At 34.1% G+C, this 15,000-nt stretch overlaps 2 protein-coding genes across 2 annotated transcripts in view; one reads left to right on the top strand and one right to left on the bottom strand.

Annotated features, from left to right (window-relative positions):
- Positions 1-8,786, top strand: part of LOC125044180 (propionyl-CoA carboxylase alpha chain, mitochondrial-like) — an 11,197-nt gene extending 2,411 nt beyond the window's left edge. The window contains exons 2-16 of the mRNA XM_047640649.1: positions 1-58; positions 876-986; positions 1,367-1,535; positions 2,187-2,425; positions 2,774-2,868; positions 3,454-3,604; positions 3,726-3,795; positions 4,145-4,293; positions 4,590-4,734; positions 5,087-5,223; positions 5,470-5,649; positions 5,824-5,960; positions 6,200-6,281; positions 6,635-6,740; positions 7,562-8,786. The exon at positions 1-58 is cut by the window's left edge and continues 137 nt beyond it. Of these exons, the coding sequence (XP_047496605.1) occupies positions 1-58; positions 876-986; positions 1,367-1,535; positions 2,187-2,425; positions 2,774-2,868; positions 3,454-3,604; positions 3,726-3,795; positions 4,145-4,293; positions 4,590-4,734; positions 5,087-5,223; positions 5,470-5,649; positions 5,824-5,960; positions 6,200-6,281; positions 6,635-6,740; positions 7,562-7,677 (1,945 nt within the window). The 3' untranslated portion in view covers positions 7,678-8,786. The remainder of the gene's footprint in view (positions 59-875; positions 987-1,366; positions 1,536-2,186; positions 2,426-2,773; positions 2,869-3,453; positions 3,605-3,725; positions 3,796-4,144; positions 4,294-4,589; positions 4,735-5,086; positions 5,224-5,469; positions 5,650-5,823; positions 5,961-6,199; positions 6,282-6,634; positions 6,741-7,561) is intronic.
- Positions 8,787-10,287: 1,501 nt separating this feature from the next.
- Positions 10,288-13,400, bottom strand: LOC125044181 (signal peptidase complex subunit 2-like). The gene is made up of 4 exons (XM_047640650.1): positions 13,249-13,400; positions 12,366-12,499; positions 11,918-12,079; positions 10,288-10,938 (listed from the first exon to the last, which is right to left on the bottom strand). Exons 1-4 carry the CDS (start codon positions 13,369-13,371, stop codon positions 10,758-10,760), a joined length of 600 nt encoding a protein of 199 aa, XP_047496606.1. The 5' UTR covers positions 13,372-13,400; the 3' UTR covers positions 10,288-10,757.
- Between the last annotated feature and the right edge of the window lie 1,600 nt (positions 13,401-15,000).

Genomic DNA, 15,000 nt, shown 5'->3' with positions numbered 1-15,000 from the left:
CGCAAGGAAGATGGGTATCAAAACAGTCGCCATCCACTCTGACGTCGACTCTAATGCAGTAAGTTACTATGCATTTATTTCCTTGTTTTTGTTAGGGTAAAGGATTTTAATATTTATGAAAATACGTTCCTCTTTGTTATATTTTAACCCCATGGATCCAGATGCTTCACTGCCCGCATGTGGCGCAAAATATGAGCATTAGGCTTACTTGAGCAGGATTGATGGATGTGTAGCTTGTAGGCCAGTTGCACATGAGCACTAGTGTACGGTGACAAGACTCCATGCCTCCCCCTTGCAGTATTATCTTCTCGTTTTCACCTTTCCAGTGTCTCATTTGTCTTTTGATTTACTTTATCCAGATGGTAATATCCTGTTTTCCTTGCAGAGACTCCATTTCATCTCACTAAGTAGTCCATAACTCAGTGTACTCTTCCAGTCGTGGCTCACAGACGGTACATTCCACACTCATTTATCAATTCAAATAATGCAAAAGTCCCTTCCTAAATGCCCACTGAGTCTAATCACCCTCCAAGAGCTCAGTGCACTCATGGCAAGTCATTCCTGTCACCACGACCTTCAGCTAAAATTCTAATGATGGCAAACTGTTGTCACCCTAGCCCTCAGCCAGGTTTTCTCATGACAACATATCCACATCACTCACCCCTCTAGCCAATTTTTTCATAATGGTTACATCATCGATTTTCTAGGGGTTGAACATAATTTTGTGATATATTGTTTAATAATATAAACAGGTCTCAGCATTGACATATTGGATAGTGAATATGATACATATGGGAAATGTTCAGATGTTCATATTTATTCCATTATTGGAGATCATCTTTTTAGAATGATAATTAAGACACATCATCCAACAGCCCCACGTGAAGCTTGCTGATGAGGCAATCTGTGTGGGAACAGCCCAGGCTCGAGACTCCTACCTACGGATGGACAGGATATTGGATGCCATCAAGACCACTGGCTCCCAGGTTTGTCAACTCTGAGTGATAAATGATGTAAGACCATAATGGTACAAGACATTATCATCAAAAGGCCAGGATTTTAGAGAGTTGACAGTGTGAAAGAATGTATAATTCATCCCAGTTTGTAGGTTGATACCAATATTTAGAATCTTTTATTATTATTTTATTTATATATATATATATATATATATATATATATATATATATATATATATATATATATATATATATATACATATATATATATACACATATATATGTGTGTGTGTATATATATATATGTATATATATATATATATATATATATATATATATATATATATATATATATATATATGTATATAGATATAAATAAATATATAATTTTTTTTCTTTTGTACCAACAGGCAGTTCATCCAGGATATGGTTTCCTAAGTGAAAATGCAGATTTTGTGCAACAGTTGGAAGACATTGGAGTCACCTTCATAGGCCCCAATGCAAAGGCTATAACGGGCATGGGTGATAAGCTTGAGTCTAAAAGGCTTGCCATGGGAGCTGGAGTCAATACCATTCCAGGTAGGCTATGGTTAACTTGTTTAAAAGGTTGGTTTTGCTGTGCAGCATAAAGCAGTAAATTAAGAGAAGAAAAAATGAATCTATAGTATTCACTCTGAAAGGCAATACATGGCATTCATTGATGAAGAAACAGTGTACTGGGATTTTAGGGTGTTAATATTAATTCTGCTATGATAGTCCTTTTGACAACTCTGAAAATAAATGACAAGAAATAAATTATTGTGAATAGAATGTAAATATCCTTGTTATTGATGGCTATTATCTCTTAGTTCCAGTTAATTCAAACCAAATATGAATTACATCCTATGTGTAAGGTCCGTTTTTGATGAGTTTTTTTTTTTTTTTTTTTTTTTTAATATATATATATATATATATATATATATATAAGGTAATTAATAGTTTAATTACCAAACAAAGCTGTGCTTTACTTCATACTTTTTAAATTAGTGGTCCACAGTGTTATTCTGCCAGAAGCCATTTCTGTATGTGGGCCAGAACTGTCTTTAGCTACATCTAATTGAATTTCAAATAATGGCTACTTTATTTATATGATGTAATATCTTTATGATTACTTACAGCAGATTTTTAAGGAAATTATTACAAAAGTTCGCTTTCACAAGAAGATAATGTGTATCTTATTCACTCTCACAGGTTTTGATGGTATTGTGAAAGATGCAGAGGACTGTGTGCGCATCAGTAACGATATTGGGTACCCAGTGATGATCAAGGCATCTGCTGGAGGTGGTGGAAAAGGCATGCGCATTGCCTGGAATGATGATGAAGCTCGTGAGGGATTCAAACTGTCCACACAAGAAGCTGCCTCTAGCTTTGGGGACGACAGAATTCTGGTGGAGAAGTTTGTTGATAATCCAAGGCATATTGAGATTCAAGTACGTACATGTTCTCAGATTTGTTGTGTTGATTATGTTTAAATTTACTCAAACACCAGGGAAAACTAAGAAAATGATTGTACAATTTTTAAAAAGCAGATAAATGATCCCATTATTAATGCTATTCCTTTTATTACAAATATGAAGCAGATGGACTTGTTGATAAGAATATTAAAACATTTTTATAGATGAAAACCTAAACCTCAGTTATGAGATTATGTGCTTGGTTATGGAATCTGTATTATTGTAATTGTGTGTTTTGTCAACAGGAATTTTGATTGTTGTATATTATCATAGGATCCTTTTATCAGGGATAATACTCCTAATGGCTAATAATTCTGTTCACAGGTTTTAGGTGATAAATTTGGCAATGCAATATACCTTAATGAACGAGAGTGCTCTATCCAGCGTCGAAACCAAAAAGTCATAGAAGAGGCACCTAGGTATGTTATAAGGGACTTCCTCTAGAATTTCCACGTTCACAGTCGTTGGAAGTGTCTTCCTCTAAGTAAGGGTTCTGTATAACACTGAAATATTTATCTGTAGACAACACTTATCATGCAGTCTTTCATTTAAAGAAAAGTGAAAAGTGCTAAAACTTTTTAACACAGATTTTTTTGTAATTCGAATTAGCGGCTATTTTCAGTCACTTTGAATATAAAGATTTCAGTATCAAGTAAAAGCATGGTATTATTACTTTATTAGCTGCAAGGTGAAGTGAAGCTTACATTAAACTAGGCATCCCTTCCGCAAAAAATGTGTTCCTCAAAAACACATTTAATGAAGTAGATTCAGAACAGATCCTCTGGTGAGATATTCAAGACACAAGGAATAGGATATTTCAGAGTTCAGTTTTTTATATTGATGTGATATTGTCAAAAAGTGTTCAGAAGTTTAAGGTAGGTTAGATACAATGTGATGAGGAAATAGGGTACAAAATTAACAGTTTGGTTTAGATTTATATCATAAAACAAAAGTATAGTTCAACTATTGGTTGGGTTATAGTGATATCCTTTATTTTCTTCCAGTGTGTTTCTGGATGAAGCCACACGGAAAGCTATGGGAGAGCAGGCTGTGGCATTAGCCAAGCAGATTGGATATTCATCTGCAGGAACTGTTGAATTTCTTGTTGACTCCAAGAAGAATTTCTACTTTCTTGAGATGAATACAAGACTGCAGGTAATTTTCATCCAAATAGGTTTCATAGATCCAGATGTTTGATTTTTTGTATTATAGAAATTTGTATAAAGCAATTGATGATTGTTTACATAACTGAGAACATGGGTCTTCCCTTTTTCAGGTGGAACATCCCATTACAGAGTGTATTACTGGTGTTGACCTTGTGCACCAAATGATAAGAGTGGCTAAAGGTCTGTATCATCTGATATTCATATGCATGATTATGTTCTCTAAAGACTATGAAAATGAGCTTTCTTTTCAATGTAAAATGTAAAGCATATTGCAAGTGGTGAGCTCTGTTCATGAAGGCATCATAATATTTACACAATAGTTAAATCTGTGATTATTATGAGTCCACCTGTTAGCTGTGTTATTCATCTTGTTTGCAAGGTCTCCTGTCTTTTTTCCAATGACTTGCAGACCCACGTAAATAAATGAAACAATACGGTATTTTTTATAAAATTGTTGAAGTAAATAATAAGCTTTAAAATTTAGTAATAGAATTGATATGATGGTGCATGTCTGTTTATTTTGTTATAGGACATGCCCTGAAAATTAGCCAAAAAGATGTACCCATAAGGGGCTGGGCCATCGAGAGTCGAGTTTATGCTGAGGATCCCTTCAAGAACTTTGGCCTCCCATCTATTGGTCGGCTGTCAAAATATCAGGAACCACTTCATCTCCAGAAGGTGATATTTTGCTTAATATGCTGAACATGGTCTCAGCATATTATCATACTTATGCTGCAATACATAACTTTTCATTCTTGATATATCTAATTGTAAATCTCCTTTAGCAAAAATGTAGTTGTTGAGTTTTTATGTACATGTTGAGGTTAGTGGGAGGTTAATGTATGTAGATATTCATGTGCTTTTTAAAGACACTGATGTTCATTGGAAACCGTAATTAACCTTGTGAACAACATGTACATCATATGGAAATTGTTGAATAAGAAAGCTAATGATATCATTGGTATTTCCACCAGGTTCGTTGTGACAGTGGCATTGAAGAGGGAAGTGAAATTAGCATATATTATGATCCAATGATCTGTAAGTTAGTGTGCTATGGAGACAACAGAGAAGAAGCCTTGGAGCGCAGTATCAAGGCATTAGATGCCTATGTGATTAGGGGTAAGTACCCTTTACAGTATTTAGTTATCCAGTAAATGCATGTGTGGCAATCATGCACTTTGCATACACTCATTAATGCACATGGTGATGCACTGAGAAATAGGGGTTAAGTTCATATTATAGTTGGAAAGAGATACTCATATGATAGTAACTGTTCCTACTGCCGCTGTAGAAGAGATGATTTAATACCAAATGAAAACAGATCATAGTATTTAATACCTCTCTAGTAGATTTACCAATCACATTTGCTGTATATGTTTATTTGTCAGAGGAAGAGCATAGTGAATTTTTTTTACACAAAATAGAATTAAAAGAAAATATATAATATAAGTTTACAATAATGTCTTGCCAGGTGTGACGCATAACATTCCCCTGCTAAGAGACATCCTCACTGAGGAACGGTTTGTATCAGGAAATATTTCAACCAATTACCTTCCTGAGGTTTATCCTGATGGATTTAAGGGGAAGCAACTAACATCAAAGGAAAAGGTAAATTTATAACTCCCACTTTCTTATAATTTTTCATATGTTCAAATATAATGGTATTGGATGTTATAATTTTTTTATGTGAAGGTTTTACAAATATTTTGTTTTATTGTCTTTCATTACATTCTGGTTCATGATTATTTTCTCAGAGGAAATGTAATTTATCTCATTTATCATTTTGTAACTTGTGCTACAAATATTTGTATATGTCTATGTATAATACATGTCTGTGTATTTTTTCAATCCTAGGCTGATCTTACTGCTGTGATGGCCTCCATTTATGTGAAAGATGCACTTAGGTCCAGAAATTTTGTGAATGCAGAAAGGATTAAAGTTAATAGCCGAATCCCTTCATCGTGGAATTTAGTAGCTAGAGTTGCTGGTGAAGCTGTACCTTGTGAAGTCAAATTGGAGGATGGTACTTTCAAGGTCAGTAAAGAGTATTTTCAAGCACAAACATATTTTGTGTGTTCCCTATGATGTCAAATTTCTTTTTTCTTTATATAGAGAGATCAAAGATGTTAGATTCATTTAAGTTTTTTTTTTTTTTTTTTCAGTAACTTGTCAAACATTAAGAAAAAGCATACTTTCTCCCTCTTTCAGGTGACGGTTGAAGGAAGAGTTGTGACTGTGGACTCGGCGTTTGATCTTGCTTCCCCTCTTATTGAAGCTAATATTGATGGGGAGCAAGAAACTGTACAGCTCATTAAACTTGGCTCAGGTGGTGAGATCAGAATAAGGTAAGTTATATAAGTTTTACTGGCAGTAGAAGTCACATTTATTAAGTTCAAATTTTTGATGTTCTATGTATAGAATGGGCATGATTTCTGTAGCATTTTCCTGATAGACATTTGAACATATCCTCTCTTTGAATGTCAAATATGGTTGAAAGATGTCATATACAGCCTGTTTTGTAGTTTTTTAGCATTAAAAGATATGTAAATGTACAGTTTTTAGTACATGTTTTCTCTTTACCCAGATATAAAGGAACAGCATTCCAAACCACTGTGGTCACAGATACAGCCCATCGCTACCTCTCTTACATGCCAGAGAAACCCAAGGTACATAAGTGTTTTCATTCTTACACAGGAGGTGAAAGTGATGTGGAATGATTATTATTCATTTTTGTTTTCCATAGCTTTTGCATAATTATAGTTCAGAAATTGTGAATGTGTAAATGTTTCTTGAGTTTTATAAGTGTATTGTTAGCCCTCGATAAAGTTAATGTGGATTAAAGTTTATATTTAGTGAGACTGAGGGATGCTAGTACTACTGTATATATGTAACAGCTTTGCTTTGATCATAAAAATTTAGTATTTTGTGTATAAAGGTAAATAATAAAAAAAAAAAAATGGTTCTCTTGAAGTTGGTATAAACATTCACTTTGAATTAATCCAAATATTTCATCTTCCAGGTTGACCAGAGTAAAGTAGTTTTGTCTCCAATGCCTGGCTTGGTGAAGTCCATAGCTTGTGCTCCAGGAGATATGGTTGGAGAAGGGCAGGAAGTGTGTGTCATTGGTGAGTATGTGGAGCAGAATTGTGCCTTGACATAATTATTGTTACCTGATAATAAATGGCATCAGATGTATCAAACTACAAGTGAAGGTATCTTATAATACTAGACCTGTGGAACACCATGGGACTAGGATATAATCAGAGCATTAACTGCCATGCTGATTTTAGTGTCAAAGTTGCCCTCATGATACAAAAATTAGAACTGTAAAAAAAATGTTTTCCATTGTCTTTGATTATGGACAAGTTGATCATTGTTTTGTTATTTCTATAAAATCTTGAAAAAGGAGGATTTAGGCTGATTTTGGGTGGTTTTACTGTAATTTGAGTGCTTGTTGTTTTGGAACCACAAAAATCATGCCAATATAATACAGAATAGAGAACAGCCTCCATTGTCATGGCTAACCCTTTACCATGATATGTATTGATATCATTTGTTATCAGTGGGTTTGTCCCTATTGAAAGCATTGAAACCCTAAACCAGGGATCTTAAATTCATAGCCCACAGGCCAAACTTGGAATGGTCACAAGTGGCCGACGGGATGACAAGAAGTATTAGCCTGGGAAATTATGATCACTATGGTGGAAAATAATGTCAAATACATATTTTTACCATTAGTGTCATCATTTAAATTCTGTTGAATTAAAAAAAAAATATATATATATATATATATATATATATATATATATATATAGTTATCTAAGTTTTAATACTTTGTTGGTCCTCAAGATGGTAGTTGAAAATGGCCCATGAGAGGTTTTGAGTTGAACACCCCAGCCTTAAAGTGGACACACCCTTATTCACTTTCAACTCCTTTCTCCAACAGAGGCAATGAAGATGCAGAACTCCTTGGTTGCTGCAGCCACTGGGAAGGTAAAAGCCGTCCACGTGAAGGAAGGAGAGACAGTTGAAGAGGAGCAAGTTCTAGTTGAGTTAGAGTAGAATAACAAGAAAGTTTGTGTAGTATTTGGAGTTCATGAATTGGTGTGAGAGCAAGAAGAGGTTTTTGTGTAGTGTTTGAGTAATAGAAAGAGTGTAAGAAATACAGCAGTATTTTGAAGATTGGCCTTTTAACATTCTTTAATGTTGGAACAGTTATTCATGTTATTTTATTTCCGGTATCCATAAAGGAATCCTAATGAGTGAGTAATCAACAACTAAAGGTGAACTTGAAGTTGAATTACACACATAATAAGAGTGAAACAATTCAGCTACTTCATCAGTGTGCAGCTAATTTTGAAACATTGTTGAATTGCTGATATCAAAGCAGCACTTCATCAATTTAGTAAGTAACTGGTATTGCTTGGTTTCATCAAATAAATGGGTATAGTTCAATGTAGGGTAATCTATTATAGACACTGATTGCTGAAAGATTGTTTCTACTCACTTGTCAAAAGCACACAATAAGATGTACATTGTTGGGCATTATGTAGTCTATATATACACATCTGTGTGACTACTGAAAGCTTTAGAGATGATGACTACTGTTAAATTAACCCATTACTGCCGGATCACGTGTATGCCATCATAACAAACCACTTGATCTGCCGGGTATGCAATATGCATCTTGCGTGAAGAGTGAGATGCTACGCTACCAGCAGCAGGATGGTTGCCAGAAATCACCAGAGTCTGTAAGGCAGAGAGATTTCTAATACTGTCACTGAGGGATTAAAGAAGATGTATTCATGAATTTTGATGTTTTGGTTCTTTTATATATCTTCATAATATTGGTATTTAAACATCATAATTTCCAAGTTATAGTAAAGTAATGCAATTACAGTTGGCCTGATGATATAGATTGATGTTGAAGTAGCTTGGAAAAGAAATTGAAAAGATTTATTGACAAATTTGAAGACTAATTAAACAAATAAAATAAAACTATTTTTGTGTACATTTATTAAACAAACAAAAAAAAATTAGTCTTCCAGTATCATGTCATATAGTGGTGTATAGTTTAGGAAAGATTTGATTTAGATTTTCAGGTCTTTGTTTGTAAATTTTTATTTCCAGTGATTATATTTTTGTAGTGTAATAAAGTTTCAGTTAGCTTATTTAAAGAATCATTTCATCCTAATGACTTATTTTATTAAGATTTACATGTGAAACAACAATAAAAGTATTTTCCTACCCTTGCATAGTCACTTGCTAATATGAAAGTGACATTTATGACTATACAAATTGGAATGGCAAAATACAAATAGTATATAGTATATATTACAAATGGTATATAGTATCAGATATGTATGATAAACAATTTTAAAACACACATAAATGAAAAAGTTAAAGTAAAGTGAGATCATATAAAGTTATGATGAGCAAAGACTAACATTCTTTTGGGCGGTATAGTATTTACACTCCTTTCTACGATGTCTTGTCTGTTTAGATAATGAAGCTGATTTGTAACAAGCTTTGGTATGTCATTAGTGGCTTCAATTGATTTTTGAGTTAGTTTACAAGACATACTCAAAAGGACTTTGCATTCAAGATGTGCAAGAACTATTTTGCTGCTTCCATATAATCCAATAGGAGTAATGTTAACCCAGTCTCCAGTAAAATGTGTTCACAATAGTATTATTTTGTAGAATGTCTCTGCAAGTGCTTAGCCATAAAGGAGTCAATAAGTAGACCTTTTGACTTCACCTGAATTCACTTGTCCTTGAGTTTGTGGGAAAGACATTTAATTTATTAATGCAATCAATGTCAATGCTATTAATTTTATTATAGACAATATAATTATTGTAGCATTATTGACATTACTAAAACCAATATTAGATGCCAGAAAATATTTTAAAAAATCAAAGAAAAGGGTAAACACGTGAGATAGGTAGTACACATTATTGGCTGATTGGTGACTTAGTGTTTGTGGTGCCATCTATGTGTTGAAAACAATAAATAAATTACTGTGGGTATGCCATGTCCGTACATGCCATCCCCAGCAGCTTCGGGATAAAGAAATGATTTTTAAGGTGTATTAACTTCCTTTTGAAGAAAACTACTTTACGATGAACTTTAGTTCTGTCACAACAGTTGCCAAGGTATATTTAACTGGGAAAAAATTGAATGTGAGGTTAACCTTTCTCTTTCTTTGAATTAATACATGAATATAATTGGTTAAGCAACTCAAAAATGATTTAACCATGAGCAAATTTAGCAGACTCAATTGCAAGCTTTTCCCAATCTAAATAAAAAAGGTTTATCCCTCTGATAATGTAGACCATAAAATACCAGCATAGAGGACAAGACACTTCCACTTTTAAAACACTTAAATTGCTGGGTACTGAATGATGTTCATAATGTACCTGTGGTTCAGCAAATCATTTAAAAGTATTTCAGATTTTGCCTTACAGTTTAGTCAAGCAGGTGTTTTACTTATAGAAAGTGATCGTGCATAAATTCAACCATTTTTAGCATAACAAGGAAGGTTGAATAAAAAATTGCCATTCATTGTAAAGAAAAAAAAACAGAATTGAAAGTGACAAATGACTGGAAATGAAACCAAGAAAAGTACAGAGAATGAAAATTTGCAGAAAAGTATCAAAATAAAACATCACATTTATTTAACTTTTATTTACCAAATCCTGCAAAAAAAATCATTCCACTGATCTATATGAAAATAATGTAAACAGTTTGACCCTAATCTGTCTTACATGAAACCTTCAATGAATACATGCATACAGCTTTACAGATCTGGGGAACTAAAGCACACCCACCATCTAGGACAATGATGCTTTCATCTGAAGAATAGATGGAAAATAAATAAAATAAAAAAATAACACTCACTCCTGACATTTCTCAGATATTTTATGACAAAAGTCACATATTATCAACATCCACCTAAATATGTAAACTTTATGTTGCTAAACATAACATTATAACCCAAAAGCCTTGAAACAGGAGAAAAATAATCTGTTGCAAACTGCCTGATTCTTATCGCTCCAGCTGTGACCCAAGTCTCTTTCTAAACCTGTAACAAAGTTCACATATGGTTAAGTAATGCAGCAGATTTTTTACTTGACCCCATTCTAGTTCTTCTTGTGTTCTACATCGGCGTGTAGGCGGAGGACTTCCTTAACCACAGAGCCGTACAGAAGCCTTCCAGTCTCGTCAAAGAAGTTTTCAACTGTGAGGACTGTGCGTGCTTCTTTGGCCCTGCCTGTCTTCCCTGTTTTTTGTGAAAGGCACAGGTGATACTTGTTGTCAAACCTAGAGGGGAAAGAGAAAATAACTGATTTGTTTCATCTTGTTTAAGATAACAACTTTGTAATATTGTGATTTATGTTAATTTCTTAATCCATTGCTGCTAGGTACATGAATTCATGTACCTACCATGTATCCACTATAGTTTTGTTTATACATAGTTAGCTCCAAAAGTGCTCAGTCATCAAGGAGTTCAATGTGACGTTAACTGATTTCCCCATTCCTTGAATTTTTTGGGAAAATATTTTTTCTAGTGCTATTAATATTGATAGTTATTATATCATTACTGATATTATGATTATTATAAGGTCATTCAAATAATGATAGCAAGAAAATGAAAAAGCTTTCCAAAAATCAAGGAAAAGGGTAAATAGGGGAGATGAATGGTAGGATTATTAACCGACTCCTTGATGACTAAGCCCTGCATTGTTATCTATGTGTAAACACATTTAATAAACTATAATCATAGTGGATATGGCATGTACGTACATACGTATGTAGGTACGTATCCAATGGCAATGTGTTAACAAAAACGTTTTAATCATAAACATACAAGCATCTAATGGATACTTTTATTTGGAAGAAAATACTATAGTTTTTTTTTCTATCAAAGAATCTCATACCACATTTTAAATGCATTAGCCATAATATCCAAGAATGTATTGCACAAAATCAACCATTCTGAATATTTCTTTTAAAATAATGAATTAGTTATAATTTCTCACATGACTATTACTAGTAACATACAAACTCTTGCAATATTGGTTTCAATTTTGTGTTACCATTCTTATAGACGTTTCAAGTGTATTTTAACACAAATTTAACATAGAATGAAAATGAGAAACTACAAGAACCAAGAACTGCTATTGCAGTTATATGAACTGGAACAAAAATACTAAAGCTAGTCCAATACAATCATGTGACTTCTTGAAAAGATGAGACAAAATAGTATATCACATCAATGGTCCCTATCCATCATTTTTACCTCTTCAGTGATGATGAAGCATTCCAGACATCGTCAGGGTCAATTCCCGCCACATCTTTGTTGAGAGCTGTGCAGAAGATTCCTCTTTCCAAATAGGTTGTGTACCAGGTAAGCACTCCCATCATGATAAAGTAGGCCACCACACACACACACATTACCATTCTAATTACACAGTCAGAAGAGATGAAACATATTACAAAACTATCTTAAAGAATTTTATACATGTATATATATATATATTACTTTACAATTGGTATATCAGCTTCAAATGACTATGAAAACCATAAAATTCATTCTTCATGAAAATACCACCAATAATAATACTGATTGTTTGATAATACAAAAAGACAAAAAAATTAATAAGTTGCATGCTTATGAATGCCTCAGTTTACAACAGTAAAGGTCCATAGCAAGGTAATAATGAAAAAAGCATACTTCCATAGCTTACCTAGACTGTGGGAAAGGATAGAGCCAGTCCCAAAGAAGAGCAAAAAGTGAGAAGCCAACAGCAATGGAGGAGATTAACAAGCGTCCGTCAAGCAGTCTGTGGCTCTCCACATAGCTGAATCGTGACAGCAACACCTATTTTAAGGGAAGACAAGACACATTAGAAAACAAATGCTTAAGAGAAGTAGCAGTTAATTGATTTTACTTCCTTACTAGCAATATTAAGACTTTAAAACCAACAGGTCTGGTCAGAGGTAATTAAACGTGTTGTCCTCAGGCGATGATTAATTTGTGTTTTTTATGAATTTACAAATGAAAGTTCAGATAAACGTCATAACTTCTTTCCTGGTATCACTTAACTGTTTACATCGAATAAAAAAATCACAGGAAATATGATAATTTCATGCATCCTACTTCTCCCTGTTTTGGCTGCTTGCCTACAGGAATGTAAACTTTACTGATATGCACTATCACACAACTCTAAAAACTGTGCAAAAAATAAAATTGATAATTTTGAGAAAAGTCATGCCTGTTTTCCGTGAAAACCGAAAAACTTCAAAAAGGTAACAAAATGAGGAAAACTTAGCTAAAAAAAACAGTTACTAATCAGAGAAATAAGCTGATGAGCATAGCTTTACTATCCACTGCATAACAGCCTCTGATACTTCTAGCTCCAGTCTACTGTATAACACACAATAACCAAAAACAATACAAAATGGTATCAGACCTAAAAGTAAGAAGAGGTTATCAATAGATCAAACTCCAAACCCAAAAATGTTAAGATCGCTACTGAAATCACAGTATAGTACACCTGTAAACTACATTTCAATATACTGTAAATCCAGAGCATTTGTTGGGTCTTCCAAGCTCATGCAGTGACTTACATCTTTAACAGCATCATCCAAAGCATTCTTCAAGGCATTCCCATCCCATTTGTTGACTTTTGGGGGATTTTCTTCCATTGTCTGAAAGGAAATGGTTCTATTAGGAAACTTCGGAGGGCACATATATGGTAAATATATTGCTTAAATCTTGAGAAAAAGAAAAAGAAAGACAATGAAAAGTACAAGTGACATCCAAAGCTAAAGGAGAAAGTCATTTAGCTACAATACAATTGCAGAATTGACAGATTATTGGTGATTTAATTAACATTGTTGTTGCAAATTGAAAAAAGCTATAATACATACAAACTTCAAAAGATGTGAAGCGATGACTGTATCCTATTTGACTTTTAAACCCTGGCAAAGGCTAATAAAGCTCCCACATGAACTGAATATCCTACTGTAGTCTTTGGACTGATTTCTTATTTGAAATTAAAGTTTTAGCCTATATATAATTGCTGGGCCCTGCTTGTAAACAAGTATGCTGTTCATAATGTAACTGTGGTCCAGCAAATCACTCTCCAAACCTCTTGGAGGGTAATTAGACTCATTTGGCATAAGAGAAGGGGCTTTTGCGTTATTTCCATCAACAAATGTAATTTCCGTGAACCATGACTTGGAGGACACCAACTCCAGGGAAAATGCTATTTCCATGCTCAGGATCTTATTCCTGCCTGCCACGACCAGTGGTGCAGGTTGTATTACAGAAAACTGATGGGGGGGAGGGGGTGTTATTTATTGTTATTACTATTGCACTGAGTTATAGACTACCTAGAGAGATGATATGGTGCCTGTGCAAGGAAAAGTCTATTACCTTCTGGATAAAGCAAATCAAATGATAAATTCTATTAACAACTAGATAAAGCACATCAAATAAAAAAATAGACATTGAAAAATGGCAAAAAAGCTCAAAATGCTTATGCCAAAAAATACAAAATAACTTGTCACCATACGTGATCGTTCATTTGCATCCATCCTACAAGCTTTACAACTGGCAGTGTGTCCGCTAACATAAGCCTAATGCCATTTTTTTTTTGGTCCGCATTTGACAATACAGTAACTGATTCTGTGTAAATTATTCAGATCTTACCCCACAATTTTCCTAGTACCTTTTATGCCCTCCCCTGCTATCAGAGCCAAGAATGGGGGGGTTGTGTGTGTGTGTGTGTGTGTGGAAGGGGGGAATTCTGTGGCATAATTTCTACTTAAATGTGCACTAGAGGGCAAGAGGAATCCACTGATACCAAAATTGCCGTGCTCAGTTAAGCGAAGGTATCGTGTAAAATTCCAATTATTATTCCTTCTGTCCGTTATCAATGCTGTACTATGCATGAATCTCTTGTTATTTTAAACCAGAAATGATATAAATAAAAGTATTGGTAATGTTTACAAAGAAAGTGCACCCCACTGAGTCCCTATTACTCCAACCATTCCTTGAAAATCTACAAACATTCCTTCGAACCAAAAAAACGGTAATTCTTTACAGTAGGGATGCACCTGCCAGAAACCTGCCAGTCCCCCAAGTCCATGTCACAAAATTTATTTAACAATTTTAGTTGCTGAGATCGGGCACTGCCTCAGGAAAGGGTTGATGGGGGGCTCTGGTCCCCAATACCTCCTGGGAAATACTGTCTTTACCTTGCTATGCATGGCAAGGTAGTGCTGAAACTTAGGAGCACTGAGTGGAACTTAGGATTTGGGCAATGGTTCTCCCGATTTTTTTCACTGTATTTATGGAATTACTGTTTATGTCTG

Source organism: Penaeus chinensis, chromosome 35 (genome assembly GCF_019202785.1).
Source record: "Penaeus chinensis breed Huanghai No. 1 chromosome 35, ASM1920278v2, whole genome shotgun sequence".
Classification (NCBI taxonomy): domain Eukaryota; kingdom Metazoa; phylum Arthropoda; class Malacostraca; order Decapoda; family Penaeidae; genus Penaeus; species Penaeus chinensis.
This window is presented reverse-complemented; position numbering and strand designations above follow the sequence as displayed.